Genomic DNA, 20,300 nt, shown 5'->3' on the forward strand with positions numbered 1-20,300 from the left:
ATTTCTGTTTTGATTTGTTAAAGCGTCAAGATAACAAAATCTATTTTTTCCTGAGCGACGTCATAGTAGCGTCAGAGGCAGTGGTTAAAGGCACACACGCAAAGGAGCGTAAAGTCAGCCAGACAAATACCAGACGTATTACATTTTCATCTTCAAAATAAAGTGACAAAATAGTTCATAAAAATTGGAGGCAATGGACACTGATGTAGACTACATACAAACTATATTATATCACAATTGTTGGGGGAAAAACAGGCATGAATAAATAAACTGTTAACAAATCTGTCCCTCACACATGCGTCACGACTTTTACTTTAGAAAAGTTAACCGGAAGCACTCTTTTATTCTGCCCCAGTTTGATGGTGATGATGAGGCCGCCCTGGAGCGCACAGTCTGAGGATAATCGCAGGTGGTAAAGGTTACAATCTTCCGACAAGAGGCGACAGAAGCAGATGTCGATCTGAAGCAGAAATGTTTCTGGCTCAGGTTTAAGATACAATTATCCATCCTGGATCGAGGTTGTTGTTTTTTCTCCCCCTTGATGCTCTACGATGCGGTCCTCGGCTTGGTTCGTGGCCAATTGCGCTCTCATCCTCTGCACGCTCCGGTTGATTGACGGGGCCAACGGACTGCGACTGTGTAGCGAGGTGAGAGATGCCATATTCGATCGATAAGGCTTCATCGTGTTCCAATGCTTCCGTTTTTATTGTTTATTGAGCTCACTACAGGGGATGGCAATAAGAAAAACGCGCAGCTATGGCTGCACACGCTGACAGCGAGTTGGTAATCCAGATATCAAATAGCCTACGACTAAACATTTATGACACGTTTCCGGGCCGATTTATATGATGTTTAAAATTCATTCCCTCATCATCTTTAGCAGCAGGTTGTAGACAAAATGCACATTGCTTTCTTTGTAAAGAGAACAAGTTTGAACAACAAAGGGGAGCACGGATCTCTGATGGGGTCTGATGTATGTTGAACTTCAGCACTCCGTGCTGTTCAGGCTGTTATCAGTTTCCTGCATGGACTGGCCTTTCCTTCCCTCTGGTCTGTCTCAGCTCAACACCTCCTCAGTCCAGGATGGCAGCTCAGTCACACAGCAGACCAAGATAGAGGAGCAACATTCCTTTTGAGAGTTATTGGCTCAATCTCTCTTTTCACACTGGCTGAGAGATTACTGCAGCTCTCCAGTGAAGTGCTATGTGGTGCTAAATTTTCTGGGATGACAATGTATGCCATCAGAGCTGATATCTTGTGTTAAAACTCGAAGTGCATTCAGGAGTGGAGACTCTCATAATGAAACATGGATTGAGATGAGTATTGAAAGTCTGCCATATCAGTGATTGACAATAGCTCTTTGGAGGAGTCCCAAGAGATAATGAGTGCAACATAGTTCAGAATACAATCCTATTCTCAGTACATTTCTCATGTCTCAAATCACTGCAGCTGTAATGTCAAAACATTGACTTTGGTCGACAATTATGCTCGATTCTGCTTTTTTTTCCCTTAACGTCAGTGTGACTGAGCTCTACCTCCAGACCCACTGACACCAGTGGAAATCATTCTTCTCACACCAACAGCTTGCATATGCTGCAGTGTCAAAATCTGGTTTTGCTCAAGGAGCAACATTATGTAAACTGTCAGAAATTAGGCCACCCTCCCTGTAGATGGAAAGATTGAGAAAAGCTCTGTGGAGGCGAGAACATCAAGCTAATGGTGTTCACTCTAGACCACAAATTAAAACTATCACGTGTGATTATCAAATGTCTTAAGTGTTCATGAAGCTGAAAATGTGAAAAGCTGCTGGTTTCAGGTCTCCGCCTGCTGCCATCCCCCCTATTCCCATCGCCGTGGAGATGGTATGTTGTGTATCCAGGGCAGAAGAGTGGTTTTGGCTTGAGAGATAACGCAGCGTAACAAGCGGTCATGTTTTGTAAGGCCCAAGCAGCTGGATATGGAAGTTAATTTCAGTGCTGGTTGCTAATGCAGTAGCACCAGCCATTTAGTCTGCTCCGATGTATTGTCACCCAGAATGAGATGAGTCAGGGCTCTGATGTGGGTGGAGGCCTCTTGTGGTGTGATGTTTACTGACCTGCCTCTGACCTACATTTGCTCATAGTTTGGGTCCAAGACTGTCGTGGCGACTGATTTCTTATGCAGATGTTTTGTGTGTGTGTAATTGGCAGACGGACTACTACTATGAGTACACAGAGTGTGACAGCACAGGATCTCGGTGGAGAGTGGCAATCCCGCAGAGCCCCGGGGCCTGCACTGGACTACCAGAGCCAGTACGTGGCACAGAGTGCAGTAAGTATATGTGTGGTGTGTATGTGTGTGTTAGTGAATGTTGATGTGGGTATCTCACCTTCTTATCAGTAGCCTGGGATTTTCAGCACCACAATCTGGCTGACCGAGTTTGGATATCCTCCAACCAAACACAGAGCAAAACCACAGGCCAATACTCTGAGGAAAACGCTGTCACATAATTGCTTTTTGGTCAATCATTAATGGGTCATGTTGGTGCACACAATAATTGTATGTGTCTAATATGAGATGCAGTAACTGGTGACAGATGTTGTGGTTCCTCAAACATCTGTCACTATGAGGAAATCTGTCCAAACAGCAAGTTTGCAGAGTTGGTGCTTTTGAATGTTTGACAGTTATTCACAGGCAAATATAAGTAATTATTATAGTATTTGTCAGTGCTAATGTTTTACCATGGAAACAGGTCTGCTTAGTAAAGGGTGTGTTAAATTCTAGTTTTTGTTGAGAGGTGGGGTGGGGGATCCCCCGCAGACATCTCAATTGTGGTGAAAGGTGCCTTATCACGGTGGAGCCAGGAAGGCAGAAAAGCATATTAATATTCGACAAGGCAGTCATACAATTTGTTCTTTGTTAGACCTTTCTAGAACTGCTGTCACAACACCACTTCACTAATGGCTCAGATGAGATTATCATTGGTAAAATCTACGTGTAAGATCTTGAAAGATCACTTGCAGAATAGGGTGCAATGTTAATGGTCAGCTAGTGTTTCCTAACATAGATATTTTAATGTATAAACTGCATAAAATGGAAACTATTCTCATGATGATAATGGATCAGCAAGGTGATATGGCTCGTAGAGCTAACTCTCTTAACACCTTTTGTTATATTGATATTTTTCTGTTTTCTTCTTCCCGTTCAAACTCGTACATATTTCACTAGAAGAACACCAGACACTTGTTTCCTCATAGTAATTGGACACACTATCTAGCATAGGTTATGAGGGTGCTATCCATTGCACCATAATGCACTGCAAGAGGCACAATTGATAAAATTAACTGTCACCTATTAATTATGTCACCATGGAAATGGGTTCCACAGCAAACTATCCTTAAATCAAATCACACCTACAAGCCCTTCCTGCTGCACACATTGACACACAGCACTTAACCTCACAGTGTGATACACAGATAGCCTAACCACACACCTTTTGCATTGGTTGCTTAATTTGAAGCATAAAAGGCATTACAATGACTGGCATTTGACCAGCTCAGGTATGATGAAAAGCTGGCACTGTTAAAACAGTCAAACAATTGGCAAACACAAAAGACAAGAAACCGGATTTAAGGATTAAGTTCCCTGATCACAGGGGCTACATTTTACTGAATGTGGCAGTGATTTGCATGACTTTTTCTCTGTTACCTTAGTTTGTGTATGTTCTATATTAGGTGTATGATTTTTGCAGCAGAATGCAAAGACGGTTAAGAAATGACTTATTCAGTGTGATATTCTTCTTCTTTCCACCCCTCTGTACCTTGTCTCTCTGTGTCCTCTAGCCTTCTCATGCAAGGCTGGGGAGTTCCTTGAGATGTCGGCTCAGGAGTGTACCCAGTGTGCAGCAGGAAGCTACTCCCTCGGCAGTGGCATCCGCTTCGACCAATGGGATTCCATGCCTGCTGGATTCAGTAGCCTGGCAACCTCACTGGAAAACAGTCCCCACGGAGATGACAGGCCCACCTGCAACAGGTGTGTGAGTAGACCGCAAGAAAAACAGAAATTCGGATTTGAAGTGTGTAATTAATTTGAGATATTCTTCATTGCAGTTCTTCCTGGGTGCCTCAAGGAAACTATCTTGAGTCCAACAGGGATGAATGCACAGTCTCTCTCATTTATGCTGTTCATCTGAAGAAGAAGGGCTCTGTCAGCTTTGAGTACCAGTATCCAGACAACAATCTGCTGTTTGAGTTCTTTGTAAGTTTTAAACATTCATTAGATTATATCTTTTTCCTTCTTGTTTGTCTGTCGATCTATCCATCTATCTGTTTAAGTGGATGCTGTTTGTTTGTTTGTTTGTGTGTTCACTGCCAGTGAAATGTTTTTGGACACCCTGTAGAGTACTTCCGTATTTCTTTTGTTAAATCTCAAGCAATTTACTTGTCATAAATGCCCTAAACATGTAATGGCCACAATGCTAATGTTAATGAAAAAATAAATGCTAGTTAATTAGTTATCTAATTACAAATTGCCCCAGATATTCGTAATTCTAATTAGATGCATGAATCAGACCGTATACTATACTATACTAGACCTAAATCGTTGTATTTGAGAACTGTATTTGAGAACTTTTTGAGAACACATCATAGCAGGAAAAGCAATAACACTATTACACAATATTATTGGCTGCATTCATTGGCTGTACCAGTTCTAGGGCCCTGGTATTGTGCATGCTGGCTCACTGACATGGCTTACTGATTGGGTCACCTAGATTGAACAGAGCCATAATTAATGTTATTAGTTGCACCTCTACTTTTGTTTGCTATGGCAAGTTAAATTAGGGTGGTGGAGAGGTGGGGGGTTATTATAGGGAATTAGTGCTTAATTGAAGGCAGGTGTGCTAAAAAGATTTAAGATTTGAAGTTAATCAAATTTTGTTGATCTGTAAACTGATGACATTTTAGATTTTTTTATTTTTTATTTTTTACATTATGAAAGACCAATGGTTTAATAAAGTTGCCCCCACAAAAAGACATTTCTGTCTTGAGACAAAAAGTCAAGTCAATATTTTGTATTGTGCATCAGTGAATATAATGTATATTGTAGTTATAAAACACTACCATAAAATAGGTGAGAGTTTCAGCTGATGGACACGGATGATTTGTGTGTGTTTAGATCCAGAATGACCAGTGTCAGGAGATGGATCAGTCTGCTGATACAAAGTGGCTCAAGCTCACCAATAATGGTGAATGGGCAACCCATACGGTAAGTGTTGCATGCCGTAAGATAAACTATAGCCACGGAGGACACATCTTTGGCAGCTGGCCTGGGTCTCCCAAAATAAATGTGTTGAACTCAGGCGGAGCAGTAAGAAATGGGTGGATACAAGCAGGAAGCCTGTTAGTACACAGTAAAGTGTGATTTATGGTCCCGCAGAGGCTCCACGCAGAGCTTTCGCCGTCGCCAGCTTAAGTGGCCTGAAGTTTATACTTGTGCGTTGGTGTGTGTGTCGGTCTCCTTAAGAGAATAGCTGAGCCGGCGTGTGCGTGTGCGTGTGGTAGAGCGATTGAGAGAGTAACGGCGATTATCTTCGGAGTAAGTAGCGACTCTATAGTTATAGTGACAGAAACAAAGTGTCTCCCCTGTGCTTTCTGACCACAGTGGGAAATCTGTAGCAGCAAAAGTTAACCCTCTCCTTGATTTCATGTTGTTTATGGAGAAGGAGAACCAGGAAATGAGTCAGGGGAAAGGCAACGCTTCCAAGTCACAGCTGAGCGACCTGTGTCGCTGTAACGTGTAGTTACATTTTTCGAGAGGTGCACGTCAGGGTTACTATGTATCTACGTATGTAGCCACTGCGTAGATTTAACGCAGAAGCATAAATCTATGGAGTTATATTACTGCCATTAGTCAAGAGCGCATTATTTCAATTTGAGAGCATTTCTCACTGATATTACGTTCAGATTTCTTGCTCTCACACTCAAATAGTCACTGCTCGTGCTTAGATTTGCTCTGCTTGTGCTCAAACTTTCTGCTTAGACTCAGATATGTTGTTGTTTGGACAGATTTCCTGCTCTCAGCTTTGAACCTTCTCCTCACACTCAGGCTGATTCTGCTCGCTTGCAAATTTTCTGCTCTCGGATCTCTCCTGCGCGCTTGGATTTTTTTGTGTTATAACCCTGCCAAAAGTCAACAACCAATAGAATGACAGCTGTAGTGTTGACCAATGAAATGATCCCTGCCCCGTTGAGGGTGCGTTCACTTTACGTTAGAACGTCTGTTGAGGGCGGCTGCACTGTAACCGATAACTGTAACCAAGTTTATATACCCCCGCGCCGTTCATTGCTTTATTAAAAGTATATGTCAACGATGTGCACAGAATGGTCGACGCACTTTCACCTGCACCCATCAGGAAACGGGAGAAAGCTTTGAAGTGGGACATATGAAGTTATGTCCACAACTACGAGGGTGAGTAACATAACTTAAGCACCTAGCTAGCTAGCTAACATATAGCGCTAGCATATAGCATAGCATGATGTCCATAAACAAATAGATTTTCTTTATTGTATAGCTAGATTGAACGACATATGACGGACTGTATGTGTATATGTGATGACCTCACTTTGTATTTTTTCCTCGTTTGGTTAACCATGTTCCTGGGATTTGGCTGATTTCATGTTAGAGCCAGTAGTAAAACCTGAACTGTAATATAACTGAAAGAAAACCAGAAACTGGATTGTTTGTGTCAGTTTTTGCATCACTGTTGTGTTGTTCATCAGAATTTAGTCTTCATTCCTTCATATAGCATTAGTCTGAAAATGATGAATTCATATCAGTCTGTTTAAAAAGTTGTAACATTAAGTACAATTTCACCACTATAATAAAAACAAATCTAGAAATGATATGCTTTCTTATTTGCTCCTTAAATAGCAGTTATTTGTTTAATTAATACAAAGCAAACTGAACTGAAAAAAACAAGTTTTTTGTTTCACGTTCTTTTCATCCATGTGGGGCTGAGGGGCTCGACCCCTGTTGATCTGTGTGTGTCATATCACCAACCCATGATAGCTAGAATTCACCCTGCTGCTCCAGATCTACCTACTGTATGGCTGACTACAGACTACAACCATCTGCAAGTTTTGTTTGTAGTGAACATCAACAGCTGCACTAAAAGTCTCTTGGGTTCATATGGGACTTGGTTGTTCTCCATACTGCATCACACACTATATTATATTAGTATATTTTTTGTTTTGTTATATTAGTACAAACAACAGTAATTATCATTACTTAACCACAGTATATATTATTCTGGTGTACACTGTTGACTTGACTCTAATACAGACAACAGTAAGTATCATTACTTAACCACAGTATATATTATTCTGGTGTACACTGTTGACTTGACTCCATGCTATTGATTATACATCACTTTAGCTTACCACTACCTCATAACTTAACCTTAATTGCTCTTGTATAGTTCATTTATCTTCTACTAGTTGTATATACCTCCTATTTAATTGAATTATTCTTAATTTGTGTTGCAATACCTGAATCATCCCTCTTGTGAACACTAGGCTTATCTTATCTTTATTCATAACCCTGCTCACAAACTCACCTTAACCTGGGTCATCTGGGTCAACAAATGGTTATTTGATTTTCGTTTTAAAATACGAAATTTGAAATTGAAATACAAGGCGTTTTTGGGAGAAATTTAAAATATACTGTGATTTTCATTTTCTATTTCATATAACAAAAAAAAAAAAACACTCTGAAATAGAAATGAAAAAAGGCCTGTTTTTTCATATTCAGAGACCGGATGTTGTCATTTCCAAGGCAACAGCGCCAGCCTAGCCTACCAGTGTTGCTTTCAGCCCAGGCTAAAATTACTTTGGAAACCTATACTCTTGATAATGCTTGGGGGGAATTTTATTTCATAATGTCACATGTATTTATTACCCTCTCTCCCTGCCTCCCTCTGACTCTCTGTCTCTTCCCGCCGCAGACAACTTTGCCCAAAGAGAGTCGAACCAGCTGACTGAGGAAACAGAATTTCAGTTCACGGCTGTAACGGTACCGTTACGCCACTGTTAACAATCCCAGCAAACTTTCTGTTGCTGCCGTTAAACTTGCTGATCTGGCAAACAGTCACCGGCGGTTCGGGATCAGATCACGGGGATCAGACCTCCGGTGCTGGGTCTAATATTCTAATATTAGCTGCTGCTGCAGCTAGCTAGCAGCTAGCCACCAGCCCTGTGACCTTGGTCCCTGCGGTTCGCTGGCGTTACCCGCTCTAGCTGAGCTGGGAATCTGCCGCGCTTGTGATTTATTCATATTTTCTTTTCTTTGCAGTGATATGCTATGATGCACTGATGCCAGGCAGGCTTGCTGCTGCTTTTAGTCAGAGTCTGTGAGATAACAAAACTTAATAAAATATAAAATATAACGTGCATATAAATAGACGGAATAAATAAAAGAAAAAATAAATTTAAGTAAAACATATGTATTTAGGCTATTGAACTATAATGACTAGCTAATGCCTATATATGTATTGCCTCATTTATGTATTTCATGTTCTATTTCATAGCCATATTTTATTATGTAAAGGGTGGCAAAAAACGGATGATCAGTCGCTTAGGAAGTTATAGGCTACAGTTTCCCTCAACTGCAGCTGGGACATTCTAACGCTTAACGTGAAAAAGCTTAACGTGGTTTAATGTAACTAACCAGTCAGTTATCAGTCACATAACGTCCATAATAATTGGACTTTGGTTTAGATTTTTTGACAGTTTTCAGTGGTTATGAGGAGCAATATGAGAGAGAAATTTGGTTTTTTATGGTTTTCATTGCTTAGGTACATTAAACCACATTAAGCTTTTTCACGTTAAGAGTTAGAATGTCCCGGCTGCAGTTGTTTTTTTAATAACTGTTTATGAAATGAAAATTAAATGAACGAAAAAGCACACAGACCAGACTGATATGAATTCATCATTTTCAGACTAATGCTATATGAAGGAATGTAGACTAAATTCTGATGAACAACACAACAGTGATGCAAAAACTGACACAAACAATCCAGTTTCTGGTGTTCTTTCAGTTATATTACAGTTCAGGTTTTACTATTGGCTCTAACATGAAATCAGCCAAATCCCAGGAACATGGTTAACCAAACGAGGAAAAAATACAAAGTGCGGTCATCACATATACACATACAGTCCGTCATATGTTGTTCAATCTAGCTATACAATAAAGAAAATATATTTGTTTATGGACATCAAGCTAGGCTATATGCTAGCGCTATATGTTAGCTAGCTAGCTAGGTGCTTAAGTTATGTTACTCACCCTTGTAGTTGTGGACATAACTTCATATGTCCCACTTCAAAGCTTTTCTCTTTGGTTACAGTTATCGGTTACAGTGCAGCCACCCTCAACAGACGTTCTAACGTAAAGTGAACGCACCCTCAACGGGGCAGGGATCATTTCATTGGTCAACACTACAGCTGGCATTCTATTGGTTGTTGACTTTTGGCAGGGTTATAACACAAAAAAATCGAAGCGCGCAGGAGAGATCTGAGAGCAGAAAATTTGCAAGCGAGCAGAATCAGCCTGAGTGCGAGGAGAAGGTTCAAAGCTGAGAGCAGGAAATCTGTCCAAACAACAACATATCTGAGTCTAAGCAGAAAGTTTGAGCACAAGCAGAGCAAATCTAAGCACGAGCAGTGACTATTTGAGTGTGAGAGCAAGAAATCTGAACGTAATATCAGTGAGAAATGCTCTCAAATTGAAATAATGCGCTCTTGACTAATGGCAGTAATATAACTCCATATAAATCATGCTTAAGAGGCTGGCATCACTTATTGTTGTCACACTGTGAAATTAGTTGCTATATGTACATAGTTCAGTTGTTGCACTGTAGGTAAAACAATTAATTGTAATGTGGGATAAATATGTGGATCTTCTTAAAATAGCATATTAATAGTATTTTTTTCCTTTAGCTTATGGGTAGCTATAGGTAGCATGTGTTATGGCAGCATAGTTTTGTGTCCGTTTAATTGACATGCTGTATTCACCAATCCAATTAGAGTGTTTTCTGTTGAAGTTTGAAGCCTTTTTTCTCCTCTACTGCTTGACTATTGCATGAAATCATGTGTATTCTAGGTGAACTTGAAATCTGGCACCAACATCCTGTACTGGAGGACACGTGGGGTCCTGATGGGGAGCAAAGGGTTGAAGCCTGTTTTGCTGAAAAATGTTCAAATAGAAGGTCGGAAACACATTTTAATCTCTTTTCCCCAAACTTCTCGCTGTAATCAATGACAAATCAATCAAAACTTCAGTTTTTATTTTCCTTTTCATTTTCTATCTGTCATTTCCTTCTACCAGGAGTCGCCTACACATCGGAGTGTTTCCCTTGTAAGCCGGGGACGTTCAGCCGAGTCCCAGGCTCCACCAAATGTGAACCCTGTCTTCGGGACACCTACGCTGGCCACGGTGCCAGCTCCTGCACCCCCTGTAACACTACCACTCAGTATGCAGGTAGGAACACACTGTGAAACAAAGATGTGCACGTTGAATTTGTGGAACAACCCAATGAAACTGCAGTGCAGTGTTCAGTGTAGCCTAATTGTTATCAGCGCTGCTCGCTGAAGCACATAACACACAGCCGAAGGATAGAAAGGGAGCTCGTCCTATTTTCACCCACATTAGTCAAACTTCAAAAGAAGAAACATGCTTGTTAGTTCAGTGCGCAGGGCTTGTGTGATCGCAAGGGAGTAGCAGATTTTGGCAAATGATGTAGCGAGTATACTCTTGTATTTTTCATAAAGCTCCTATAATACTTGCATTTTACACATTTTGTTTTCTAATATGCTGCTTCTGAGGATAAAAGCAATATGCTCCCCAACATTTCCCCATGTAAGACAGTCACTGTACTAGACCCCGCTATTTCAAATAGTACATAAGTTATGATAACAGAAATCTGAATGACCTGACTTGTCCTTTTGTGATATTGTAATTGTATTGTCTAATGAAATGAAAGTCTAATGAAAGACTGTTTTCCCCCCTCCTCTATCATTTGCTTTGATATCAAGTCTATATCTTGTATATATCTTCCCATTGGCATGTTAAAATTCATATCATATGATGCGGTTAATGCATTTACTAGAGTACTCTGAGCACATTACATAATTTAATTTAGTATACCTCTTTTTCCATATTGTATGACTCTTTTGCTTTACTGCTGTTTTTAGCAGAGTCTCCTGCCAGAGCGCTCTTCTTTAAGAGCACATTATTCTTTCTATTCTTTTATTCCTCAACTGCATTTATTTCTTTAATGGGTATAGCAGATAGCAAAATATGTGATCATATTTTGCTTTACTCATTAAAGTGCTACAGTATTTGTGGGGTTCTGTGTAAATTCTAAAATATATTCTGCACTTTTTTAAATGATTGATGACATGTTTTCTTTTGCTAATGTAGTTTTATTTTTGCTTTATTTTAATTTTAATTTTATTTCCCAAGCCCAGGGATCCGCGATGTGTAAAGACAGACCTCCATGTTCCAGGAAGGACTATTTCCAGATCCACACAAAATGTGACAACGAAGGCAAGGTGAGAGAAATGAGGCCACCACTAGATTAAATACTCAGAGACGTCCAATTCTGTGATCACAGTTTCTGTTCTAGTCCATCACCCTCCATCTCTGTGTAATTTCAGACGCAGGTCATATATAAGTGGATTGAACCTAAAATCTGTCTGGAGGGTGTGACTGGAGCTGAGTCGTTGCCTCCAAGTGGAGAAAGGGAGCCCTGCCCCCCCTGTAACCCCGGTTTCTATAACAATGACACGGCCACCTGCTCCCCATGCCCACCTGGGACATATTCTGATGGGAAGAAACGTACTGACAACTCTGTTGATATATATTTTATTCCTCCCTGTTATTTTCCTTCAGTTACTTTTGTTTTTCCTAATTGTGTTTTTCTTTGTGTTCATCCCACAGCATGTACGCGGTGCCCAGCAGGCACTGAGCCCTCCTTGGGTTATGAGTTTAAATGGTGGAATATTCTTCCTCCAAACATGAAGACCAGTTGTTTCAATGTGGGCAACAACAAATGTGACAATATGAATGGTGGGTATTTCTGGAAACATACGTCTAGTAGTGCTCTCTCTCTTTATCTTGGCCTTTCTCTCCCTGTATGTCTCTCTTAAAGGAACGTATCACCATTGTGGGATATACAGTATGCTTTAGGGCTGCAACTAACGATTATTTTCATAATCGATTAATCTGTTGATTATTTTCTCGATTAATCGATTAGTTGTTTGGTCTATAAAATGACAGGAAATGTTGAAAAATGTGGATCACTGTTTCCCAAACACCCAAAATGACGTCCTCAAATGTCTTGTTTTGTCTACAACTCAAAGATATTCAGTTTACTGTCACAGAGGAGAGAATAAACTAGAACATATTCACATTTAACACGCTGGAATCAAAGAATTAAAAAATTACTCAAACCGACTACTCGATTATCAAATATTAGCTTAGTTTAGCACAACATAACACGTAAATAAAAGGAAAAAGTGACCCTGGCTCTGTCCAAAGGTAACAAAATCCACCTACCAGGACCTGTGACACTCACTGACTATATCTTGGAGTATTTCTTGGCAGGAAGTCAATAACCTTTTTGGAGTTTCCACTGGTTGCCTGGCAACCACACTGTGACAACAATACTCCAGGACGTCAATCCCCACATAGCCCCCTGTAAAACTACAACAAATTGGTTTTACACTTGTAGCTGTTTTCCAGTCTTTGTGCTAAGTGAAGCTAACCGGCTGCTGGCTTTAGCTTTATTTTTACCATACAGACATGAGAGTGGTATTGATTCTCTCATCTGATTGTCTGCAAGAAAGGAAATAAGCACATTTCATACTATTGTTGAACTATTCCTTTTAATGTGATTGACGAGTCAATGTATTGATGTGTGTGTGTGTTTTGTGTGTGTGTGTGTGTGTGTGTGTGTGTGTGTCTATCTATCTATCTATCTATCTATCTATCTATCTATCTATCTATCTATCTATCTATATATATATATATATATATATATATATATATATATATATATATCTCTTTTAATCTTTAAATAGTTGGGTAATGTGATTTTTTTTTTTTTGTCCTTTAGGCTGGGAGGTGGCAGGTGATTATATCCAGAGTGGAGCAGGAAGCTCAGATAATGATTACCTCATCCTCAACATCCATATTCCTGGCTTCAAGTTAGTACTGTGATGTTATGTTTTTCAGTATCCATCACTCTTGTCACTCAGCCGTCTGTTTCTTTTTGCTGTCACAAATTCCAGCCTTCTCTGTTTGAATCTGCCACCAGGCTCCCTACGTCCATGTCAAGCCATTCTGCGACGGAGTTTGGTCGCATTACATTTGAGTTTGAAACTGTATGTGTAGCTGACTGTGAGCTCTACTTCATGATGGTGAGAAGAGCTCCTGACACATGTTTGCTGCTATATACACATTGTTATCTAGGTGATGTGAATGAAATGAACGTGTTTTTGTTTTTTTTCAGGATGTAAACAGGAAGAGTACTACGGTGGTGGAATCATGGGAGAAAACGAAAACAAGACAGACCTACACACATGTTATGACAAAGAATGCCTCGGTTTCCTACACATGGGCTTTCCAGAGGACTAACCAACCTTCAGATGTAAGTATTAGCTACCCAGTTTCATTTATATTCACATTAGGGCTGGCAATATAATGTTTATTTTTTTAGTAACTATCTCTATTATTGTTTTGTGGCATTTTTTTTTGTATTCTCAGTTTTCTTGTTTTATAAAAAAACTCAATAAAGCAATTATTCAATAATGTCCACCCTGAAATGATTTCTTAAAGACAATCACCCAGCAAGTTCACATATATAATGGCATTCTCTGTATATAATGTGCTCAGCCGTGGAGGCCAGGCCACTGACCCAGGATTTGGCTTCTTGGTCCTTCAAAAAGTCAGGCAAACTGGCCTGCCGTCTGGTGGTTCAACCTTCATATTCATTGTCTTATGTCCAGAAACAAGAACACTTCCTGACAGTTTTTCAGAGCTTATTCAGCAAGTTCAAACAACTGCTGGGACAGCCTTTAGTCTTGCAAATCCACTCCACACTTGGTACACCCAACACTCCCTTCTGTTTGGTATTAAAGCTACTATCTGTCGTGGTGTTAGTGTTTAAACGAAACCACAAATCAAATAGACTATTTCATCACTGTCCTCACTTACTGTAGGTGGAGCTTAAATGGTTAACTTGCCCTTTTAAAGTATTTGCAGGAGTGTGGGCATTTCAAGTGAGGGCAGAACTACATCTTGTATAAAGGTTCCATACTGTGTGTTGCGATCCACTCATGTGTAGGGGTTGGTGTTGAAAAAGTTTTTGATTTTTTTGTATAAACCTCTTAAAGCTTTAGTACATAACTTTTTTATAATAATGGACATCCAGTACATTCAAGCCATTGCCAAATGAGTTGCTACAAAGCTAATTAAGACTATCCGCTCCACACAACTCTCTCTGTATTTCTCAGTATTGCTGTGTTTAGAAATTGGTGTCGTCCGGCAAAAGGTAAAGATAAATTACCTCTTCTGAAGAGTCCATCATGTTTTTTAATCCTCCGTGTCCTCCTTGCTGGCTATGTAGCAACTGTGTGGAGGAGGGGTGGGGGTGAAGCGCAATCACGGAAGCCTTGTGTCATGTGGATGCACCGACATAATTGTTGTCATTACTTTGAATTCCTCATGGGGGAGACAGAAACTACGCACTATAGCTTTAAAGGTGCTGAAGATCTACCATGGACTCTGTAAAATTTTTTGTGGAAAAAATGCCTTGGTTACCTTGTTTCAAGTCATTCTAGTGTGGTATAGAAATCCTGCAGGAAGACTCAGCTCGATTTCTGCCAGTTCTCATTAATATTCAACAAGCTAAGCTGTTTGAATCTGATTTGCTAACAGCTAGCCAATGAGAGCCTGACTGTCAGAATCCTTTACCCAGCCCAACTGGGCAAGCTAATGAATAGTAATGAGCTCAGGCAATATGATGTCCGACTGACCAGCTTCTGTAATTGGCCAGATTTCTCTGCTTATTTCTTTTCAGTGGCTAGAGCTGACAGAGGAGGTAGCAGTTCATTTTCACATTCACAATACAACACAAACACATATGGACTTAACATATTTCAAAAAATACAAGTAAAAACGGTTTTGTATGGCAGGGTACCTTTTAAGGGGCGGTACTCAGAATACTGAAAAGAAGTGCGGGCTGGGATTTCCTCCACACGGCTCTCATAGACCATTCCCATATGTGAAAATATTACGCTTTTTTTCACAGCCACATGCGCATGCGGCCAGACCGGCTATCAAACAAATAACAGATAAACTTGGATTACAACACACAGAGGAAGTGTGACTTCATTCTCTGCGCAGGACACCATTACTCAACTATATCTTTACATAGTAAATATTAGTTTGCTGCTATATTAAAGTTCTGAATATCGAGTACAGCACCTTTTAAACTCCACAGCACCTATTCGCAGCATCAATCTGTACCTGTTTGTCTCTCTCAGGTACGCCGGTATGTCAACGACGTGGCGCGAATCTACTTCATCTCAGTGAGTAACGCTGTCGATGGGGTGTCCTCTGGGTGCCGGGCTTGTGCTCTCAGCACCCAACCCTCGAGCTCTGCTTGTGTGCCTTGCCCACCTGGACACTACATAGACACGCGCACCAGCCAGTGCACAGAGTGTCCACCTAACACATACCTCGTCCCTCACGCCACACCGGGTCCCGACGCCTGCAAACCCTGCGGACCGGCCAGCAAGTGTGACAAGGTTTGTTGGTGATGTGGAGAGAAATCCTATTCTGATCCTGATTCTGTTGTTTTTGTGAAACTTTTAATTATTCATGACCTGCAACCATATCAGTCAGGAGAGGCTTCGTTGACAGGTGCAAAAACATTTATTTATTCATCACATAATGCAGAAGATTGAAATGTACAGAGTCTTTGGCGATTAGACTCCATCGCTATTTAAATAATTTTACATAGCGAAGAACTAGATGGATGTAGGGGAGCGGGGCTTCTCGGGGAGGACCCAGGGTGCTGTGAATGATGACGATGAGGAGGGTTGCTCGATTTGCCTATAATGACAACTGACAGCAGCAGAGAGAAGAACAGATTTTTTTTAAAGCAGGGGTACAATGATGTGATTGGCTCATGGAATTCATGGCAAATTCTGATTGGTTTAACTGAAGAATGAATGCCCTAAATCAGCTGATCAGTTTAGAAAAGAGAGAGAGGTGAAAGCTTTAGACGTCTTCCTGAAATAATTTACGCTGAGCTTCATATAGCTGTAATGATCTTAAATTGTTGTTGATTGTTTTAATGCTTTGAAATTGTTTTTAATTGTTTTCTAACTGTTTTTAATGTTTCATGTTTCATGTAAAGCACTTTGAATTGCCTTGTTGCTGAAATGTGCTATACAAATAAAGCTGCCTTGTCTTGCCTTGCCTTGTATTTATGTTATTTTATTTTTTTACAGGACCACACTTTTTGTTACAGTGACTGTCACTTCACCTATGCAGAGGGTAATGCCACTCTGACTTATGACTTCAGCCTCCTTGGGTCTGTAGGATCACTGATGAACGGTCCGAGCTTTACCTCCAAAGGAACAAAGTACTTCCACCACTTCAATATCAGCCTGTGTGGAGGAAAGGTGTGAAGAGATGGAAACGCACACACGTGCAGCAGAGAAAATACAATCAAAATTTTGTGTGTACGAATGCAATGTCCTTGCTATTTGCTCTTTTTTTTTTCTTCTTCATTTAAGAGTCAGTTGGCGGAATGCACAGACAATGTAACAGACCTATCCATCACGGACTCCCAGAGAGAGAACGGCGAGGGAGCCAACGCTGTCAAGACCTTCATCTGTCAGTCAACAATAATCCCAGCTACTGGACGAGGCTTCCACACAGCACTCGCCTCGCAGTCCATTAACCTGGCTGACACATTACTTGGTTAGTGAGCGTAAGATGCAGACAGTGGTGGTGCGGAGAGCCGCATTCGGTGGGTTTTATACTGCCGACATTGCTTTTAAAGATACATGTATAATGACAAGAAAAGGTTTGGTCTTTCAATATAAAACTTATGTTCAGAGAGTAAACCAAAGACATTAGTTGTACATTTTTGTAATGATAAAACCAGAATATGGCGCTGAGAATTATGTTGTATATAATTTGTCAAAAAGGCAAAGATCCTTATGTGCTCAAGTGAGATCTGGTGTTTTGCCTTTGACTATTGAAACAGGACGATATGTTAATGTAGAAGAGGAAAAACGGATCTGTCCTATGTGTTGTTTGAATGATATAGAAAATGAGTTCCATTTTATTTTATGTTGTCCTTTTTATTGTGAACAGCGTGATTTTTTGTTTTGTAGGATAAAAGCAGAGATTGATTTGGTAAATATGGATGATGCTCAAAGACTGAGATGGCTATTCACATATGAAACATAAATTAGCCAATTATCTAGATAAAGCTTGGGAGAAGAAGAAAAAAGCTCTTTATCGAGATGAATTGTAGATGAGAATTTGTTGTTTATGTGTGTACGTGTATATACATGTGTGTATATGTGTGTATATGTATATATTTGTATTCATGTATTTCTCCGAATGATTTGTACATGCGACAGGAAGATGTTTGTTAAATAAGTAAATTTGTGGTGTCTTGTAATCCCATGTGGGATGGGCCAAAATGTTTGGCACGACACAGAAATATAACATAACTAACTAACTAACTAACTAACTAACTAACTGTACATACACACATCAAATCAATCTTGCTCTGTATATTATTAACAGGAGTGACAGTAGAGAGTACACTTGATGGAATAAGGGCGAGATCAGAGCTATACCCCCAGACCTCCAAGAAAGTCCCCGATGTCAACTTCTACTACAGGTACCTCTATTATTTCAGATACTTTTTTTGTTGTCAAAAAATCGAGTACTCTAAAGTTCTGTCTTGTTTTCTTTTTTTTTTTTTTTTTTTTTCGTTGCTAAGGTCCTTGGGGGCGACCTCATCTTGTGAGTCAGGTCGGAGCGCGGTGGTGACACTTCGCTGTAACCCAGAGAAAAACGCTAAAGGAGAGCTCTCAGTTCCCAGGTACTACATCTCTGTCACGGTTTCTCCCATTCCCTGTTTAATATCCCATGTAACCCGTACCTATGCTGTGGTGTGGTGTGGAAGTGACAGCTCGTTTTTGGCTATTACAGCCAGTGCCCTGCGGGAACATGCGACGGCTGCACCTTTCATTTCTTATGGGAGAGCTCAGGAGCTTGTCCTACATGCACAGAGAGGGACTACCATCAGATAGAGGGAGCCTGCAAGGGAGCACAGCAGGTGTGTGTGGACAGTTATTTCATGAGTACTGGGAATAATAATAATAAGAATTTCGAGCCTGTTTTATACCCCTTCCAGCCAATATGAATGCAAACACCCTTAAAGCTGAAAGTCTAACAAAAGACTTGAAAGTCTATTTCAAGTCTCCAAATACTTACAGACTGCACTGTATGTGAGGGATATTTGTATAAACAATATTCAGTGTATGTTCTGGCTTATTAAATGTTATTAAATGCTTTGTGTGTATGTCCTTCCTCAGGACCTGCTGTATGTGTGGACTGAACCGAAGCTGTGCATAGGAGGTGTGACCTTGCCTGAAAAGGAAACGTTGCCATGTGAGGGCATGGAGTTCTGGGTACGGCTCGGTGCAGGGCTGGGCGTTTTCACCGCAGTGCTGCTCGTCATCCTCATCTGCTACTTTTGGAAGAAGAGCAAAAGGTATGAATAACTTTTTTTCTTCCTGCATGCTTTTTTCCCCCCCTTCCTTCTTTCTTACCGGTCTTCTCCTTTGACTTCTCCTCTACTTCCTTCCTGTATTCCTTCTTTACTTCTTACCTCTTTCCCTATGCCCTCTCTTCCTCCTCTTTCTGACTCTTCCTTCCCACTTTTCTCCCTCCCTACTCCCCATCACTTCCCCTTTTCTATCTTCATGCCTACCATACTAATTTCTTTTCGTTTTTCTTTCTCTCTCCTTTCTTTTCCCACCAACTTTCTTTCTTTCCTACTTTCTCTCTCCCCTCCAAACTCCAGTTTGATCCCATCCCTCCTGCTTTTGTTTTTCTTGTCACATTACAGTTTTTGTCAACATGCACGAGAACGGCATTATGTTTCTTTTCCTGCAGTATTGATTTTGCCGCTTGTCTCTTTGCTAGGTTGGAGTACAAGTACTCCAGGTTGGTGATGTCTGCCAATAAGGAGTGTGAGATGCCAGGAGCTGACAGCTGTGCTGTGATGGAGGGAGAGAACGAGGGAGACATGGAGGATGAAATTGTGTACACAAAACCCTCTCTACTTGGCAAACTCAAAGCCATAGCATCCAAGGTGCGAGTCACAGCATCACTGTACTTTTACAGTAAGAAAATCTCCCTATGCTTACTTTTTAAGCTATTGAAAAATGTATTTGTTTGTTTTTGATTTTTAGGGGAACGGAGAGCACTATGAACATGTGCAGCTAAACTCATCTCATTCGAAAGCGTTGGTATGGAGCTAGAGAGGTGGTAAAGTGAGGGGAGAGATCGCACCCTCAAGAGATTGTCCACGGAATGACCCCTTTAACCAACCACCCCCTTTATGAGCTCTGGTACCTGGAATACCAACTGTGTGTACATACACACACACACACACACACACACACACACACACACACACACACACACACACACACACACTTCATGCACCTAGAGCCAGGTTCAGAGAAGTCACACGAACATGGTGGCCTTAAAGCTCGGTACGACAGAGCCGTCCAACTCAAAGCATAGTACTGTGAAGCTGGTGCGTGAGATAGACACTTCCTGGTAATATTCTGATTCAAACTGATGTCAGAAAGTCTATTAGAAGAGCTCAGGGTAAGACAAGGACCTATTTGATTGATGTTCTGGTTTATATTAATTTCAGTCTGTGTAGTGTCTAATGTTTCTTTAGACAGCCATGGTGTCATTTGCCATTAGGATCAGCATGGTGAGTGTGTATTCATTTCCCATTGACGTTTACACAGACTGCTCTATATTGTGTCCATATAAAGCCTCTATCTTCTCATCTGTTTGTTCTTTTGCTTAGTTGAAATTATTGTAATGAGGAGAAGCGACCAATTAAAAATTAAGATGTCATATTATGCGGATGAGGTTGGGGTGTTGACTGTCCTTGTATGTTAAATAAATTATGATGTATTTATGTA

At 40.6% G+C, this 20,300-nt stretch overlaps 1 protein-coding gene across 2 annotated transcripts; it reads left to right on the forward strand.

The window, feature by feature from the left end:
• Window positions 1–369: 369 nt before the first annotated feature.
• elapor2a (endosome-lysosome associated apoptosis and autophagy regulator family member 2a) lies at window positions 370–20,300 on the forward strand. Of its 2 annotated transcripts, XM_028585132.1 has the most exons (22): window positions 370–647; window positions 2,190–2,310; window positions 3,822–4,011; window positions 4,089–4,236; window positions 5,155–5,244; window positions 10,135–10,240; window positions 10,360–10,512; window positions 11,497–11,585; window positions 11,691–11,871; window positions 11,974–12,102; window positions 13,151–13,241; window positions 13,352–13,454; window positions 13,547–13,684; window positions 15,582–15,845; window positions 16,554–16,727; window positions 16,842–17,028; window positions 17,869–17,965; window positions 18,068–18,169; window positions 18,280–18,406; window positions 18,666–18,844; window positions 19,279–19,447; window positions 19,548–20,300. In XM_028585132.1, exons 1-22 carry the CDS (start codon window positions 552–554, stop codon window positions 19,614–19,616), a joined length of 3,003 nt encoding a protein of 1,000 aa, XP_028440933.1. In that variant the 5' UTR covers window positions 370–551; the 3' UTR covers window positions 19,617–20,300. The 2 variants fall into 2 exon arrangements, with proteins under 2 accessions (XP_028440933.1, XP_028440934.1); XM_028585133.1 differs by lacking the exon at window positions 370–647 and having other exon boundaries at window positions 2,234–2,291.

The sequence above is a fragment of the Perca flavescens genome, chromosome 8, assembly GCF_004354835.1.
Source record: "Perca flavescens isolate YP-PL-M2 chromosome 8, PFLA_1.0, whole genome shotgun sequence".
In the NCBI taxonomy this organism is placed as follows: Eukaryota; Metazoa; Chordata; class Actinopteri; order Perciformes; family Percidae; genus Perca; species Perca flavescens.

Coding starts and splice junctions, on each gene's coding strand:
- elapor2a (XM_028585132.1), top strand. CDS start 552: ATGCGGTCCTCGGCTTGGTTCGTGGCCAATTGCGCTCTCATCCTCTGC. Junction 11,872..11,973: donor ATATTCTGATGGGAAGAAAC/GTACTGACAACT, acceptor TTCATCCCACAG/CATGTACGCGGTGCCCAGCA. Junction 17,029..17,868: donor CCTGGCTGACACATTACTTG/GTTAGTGAGCGT, acceptor TATTATTAACAG/GAGTGACAGTAGAGAGTACA.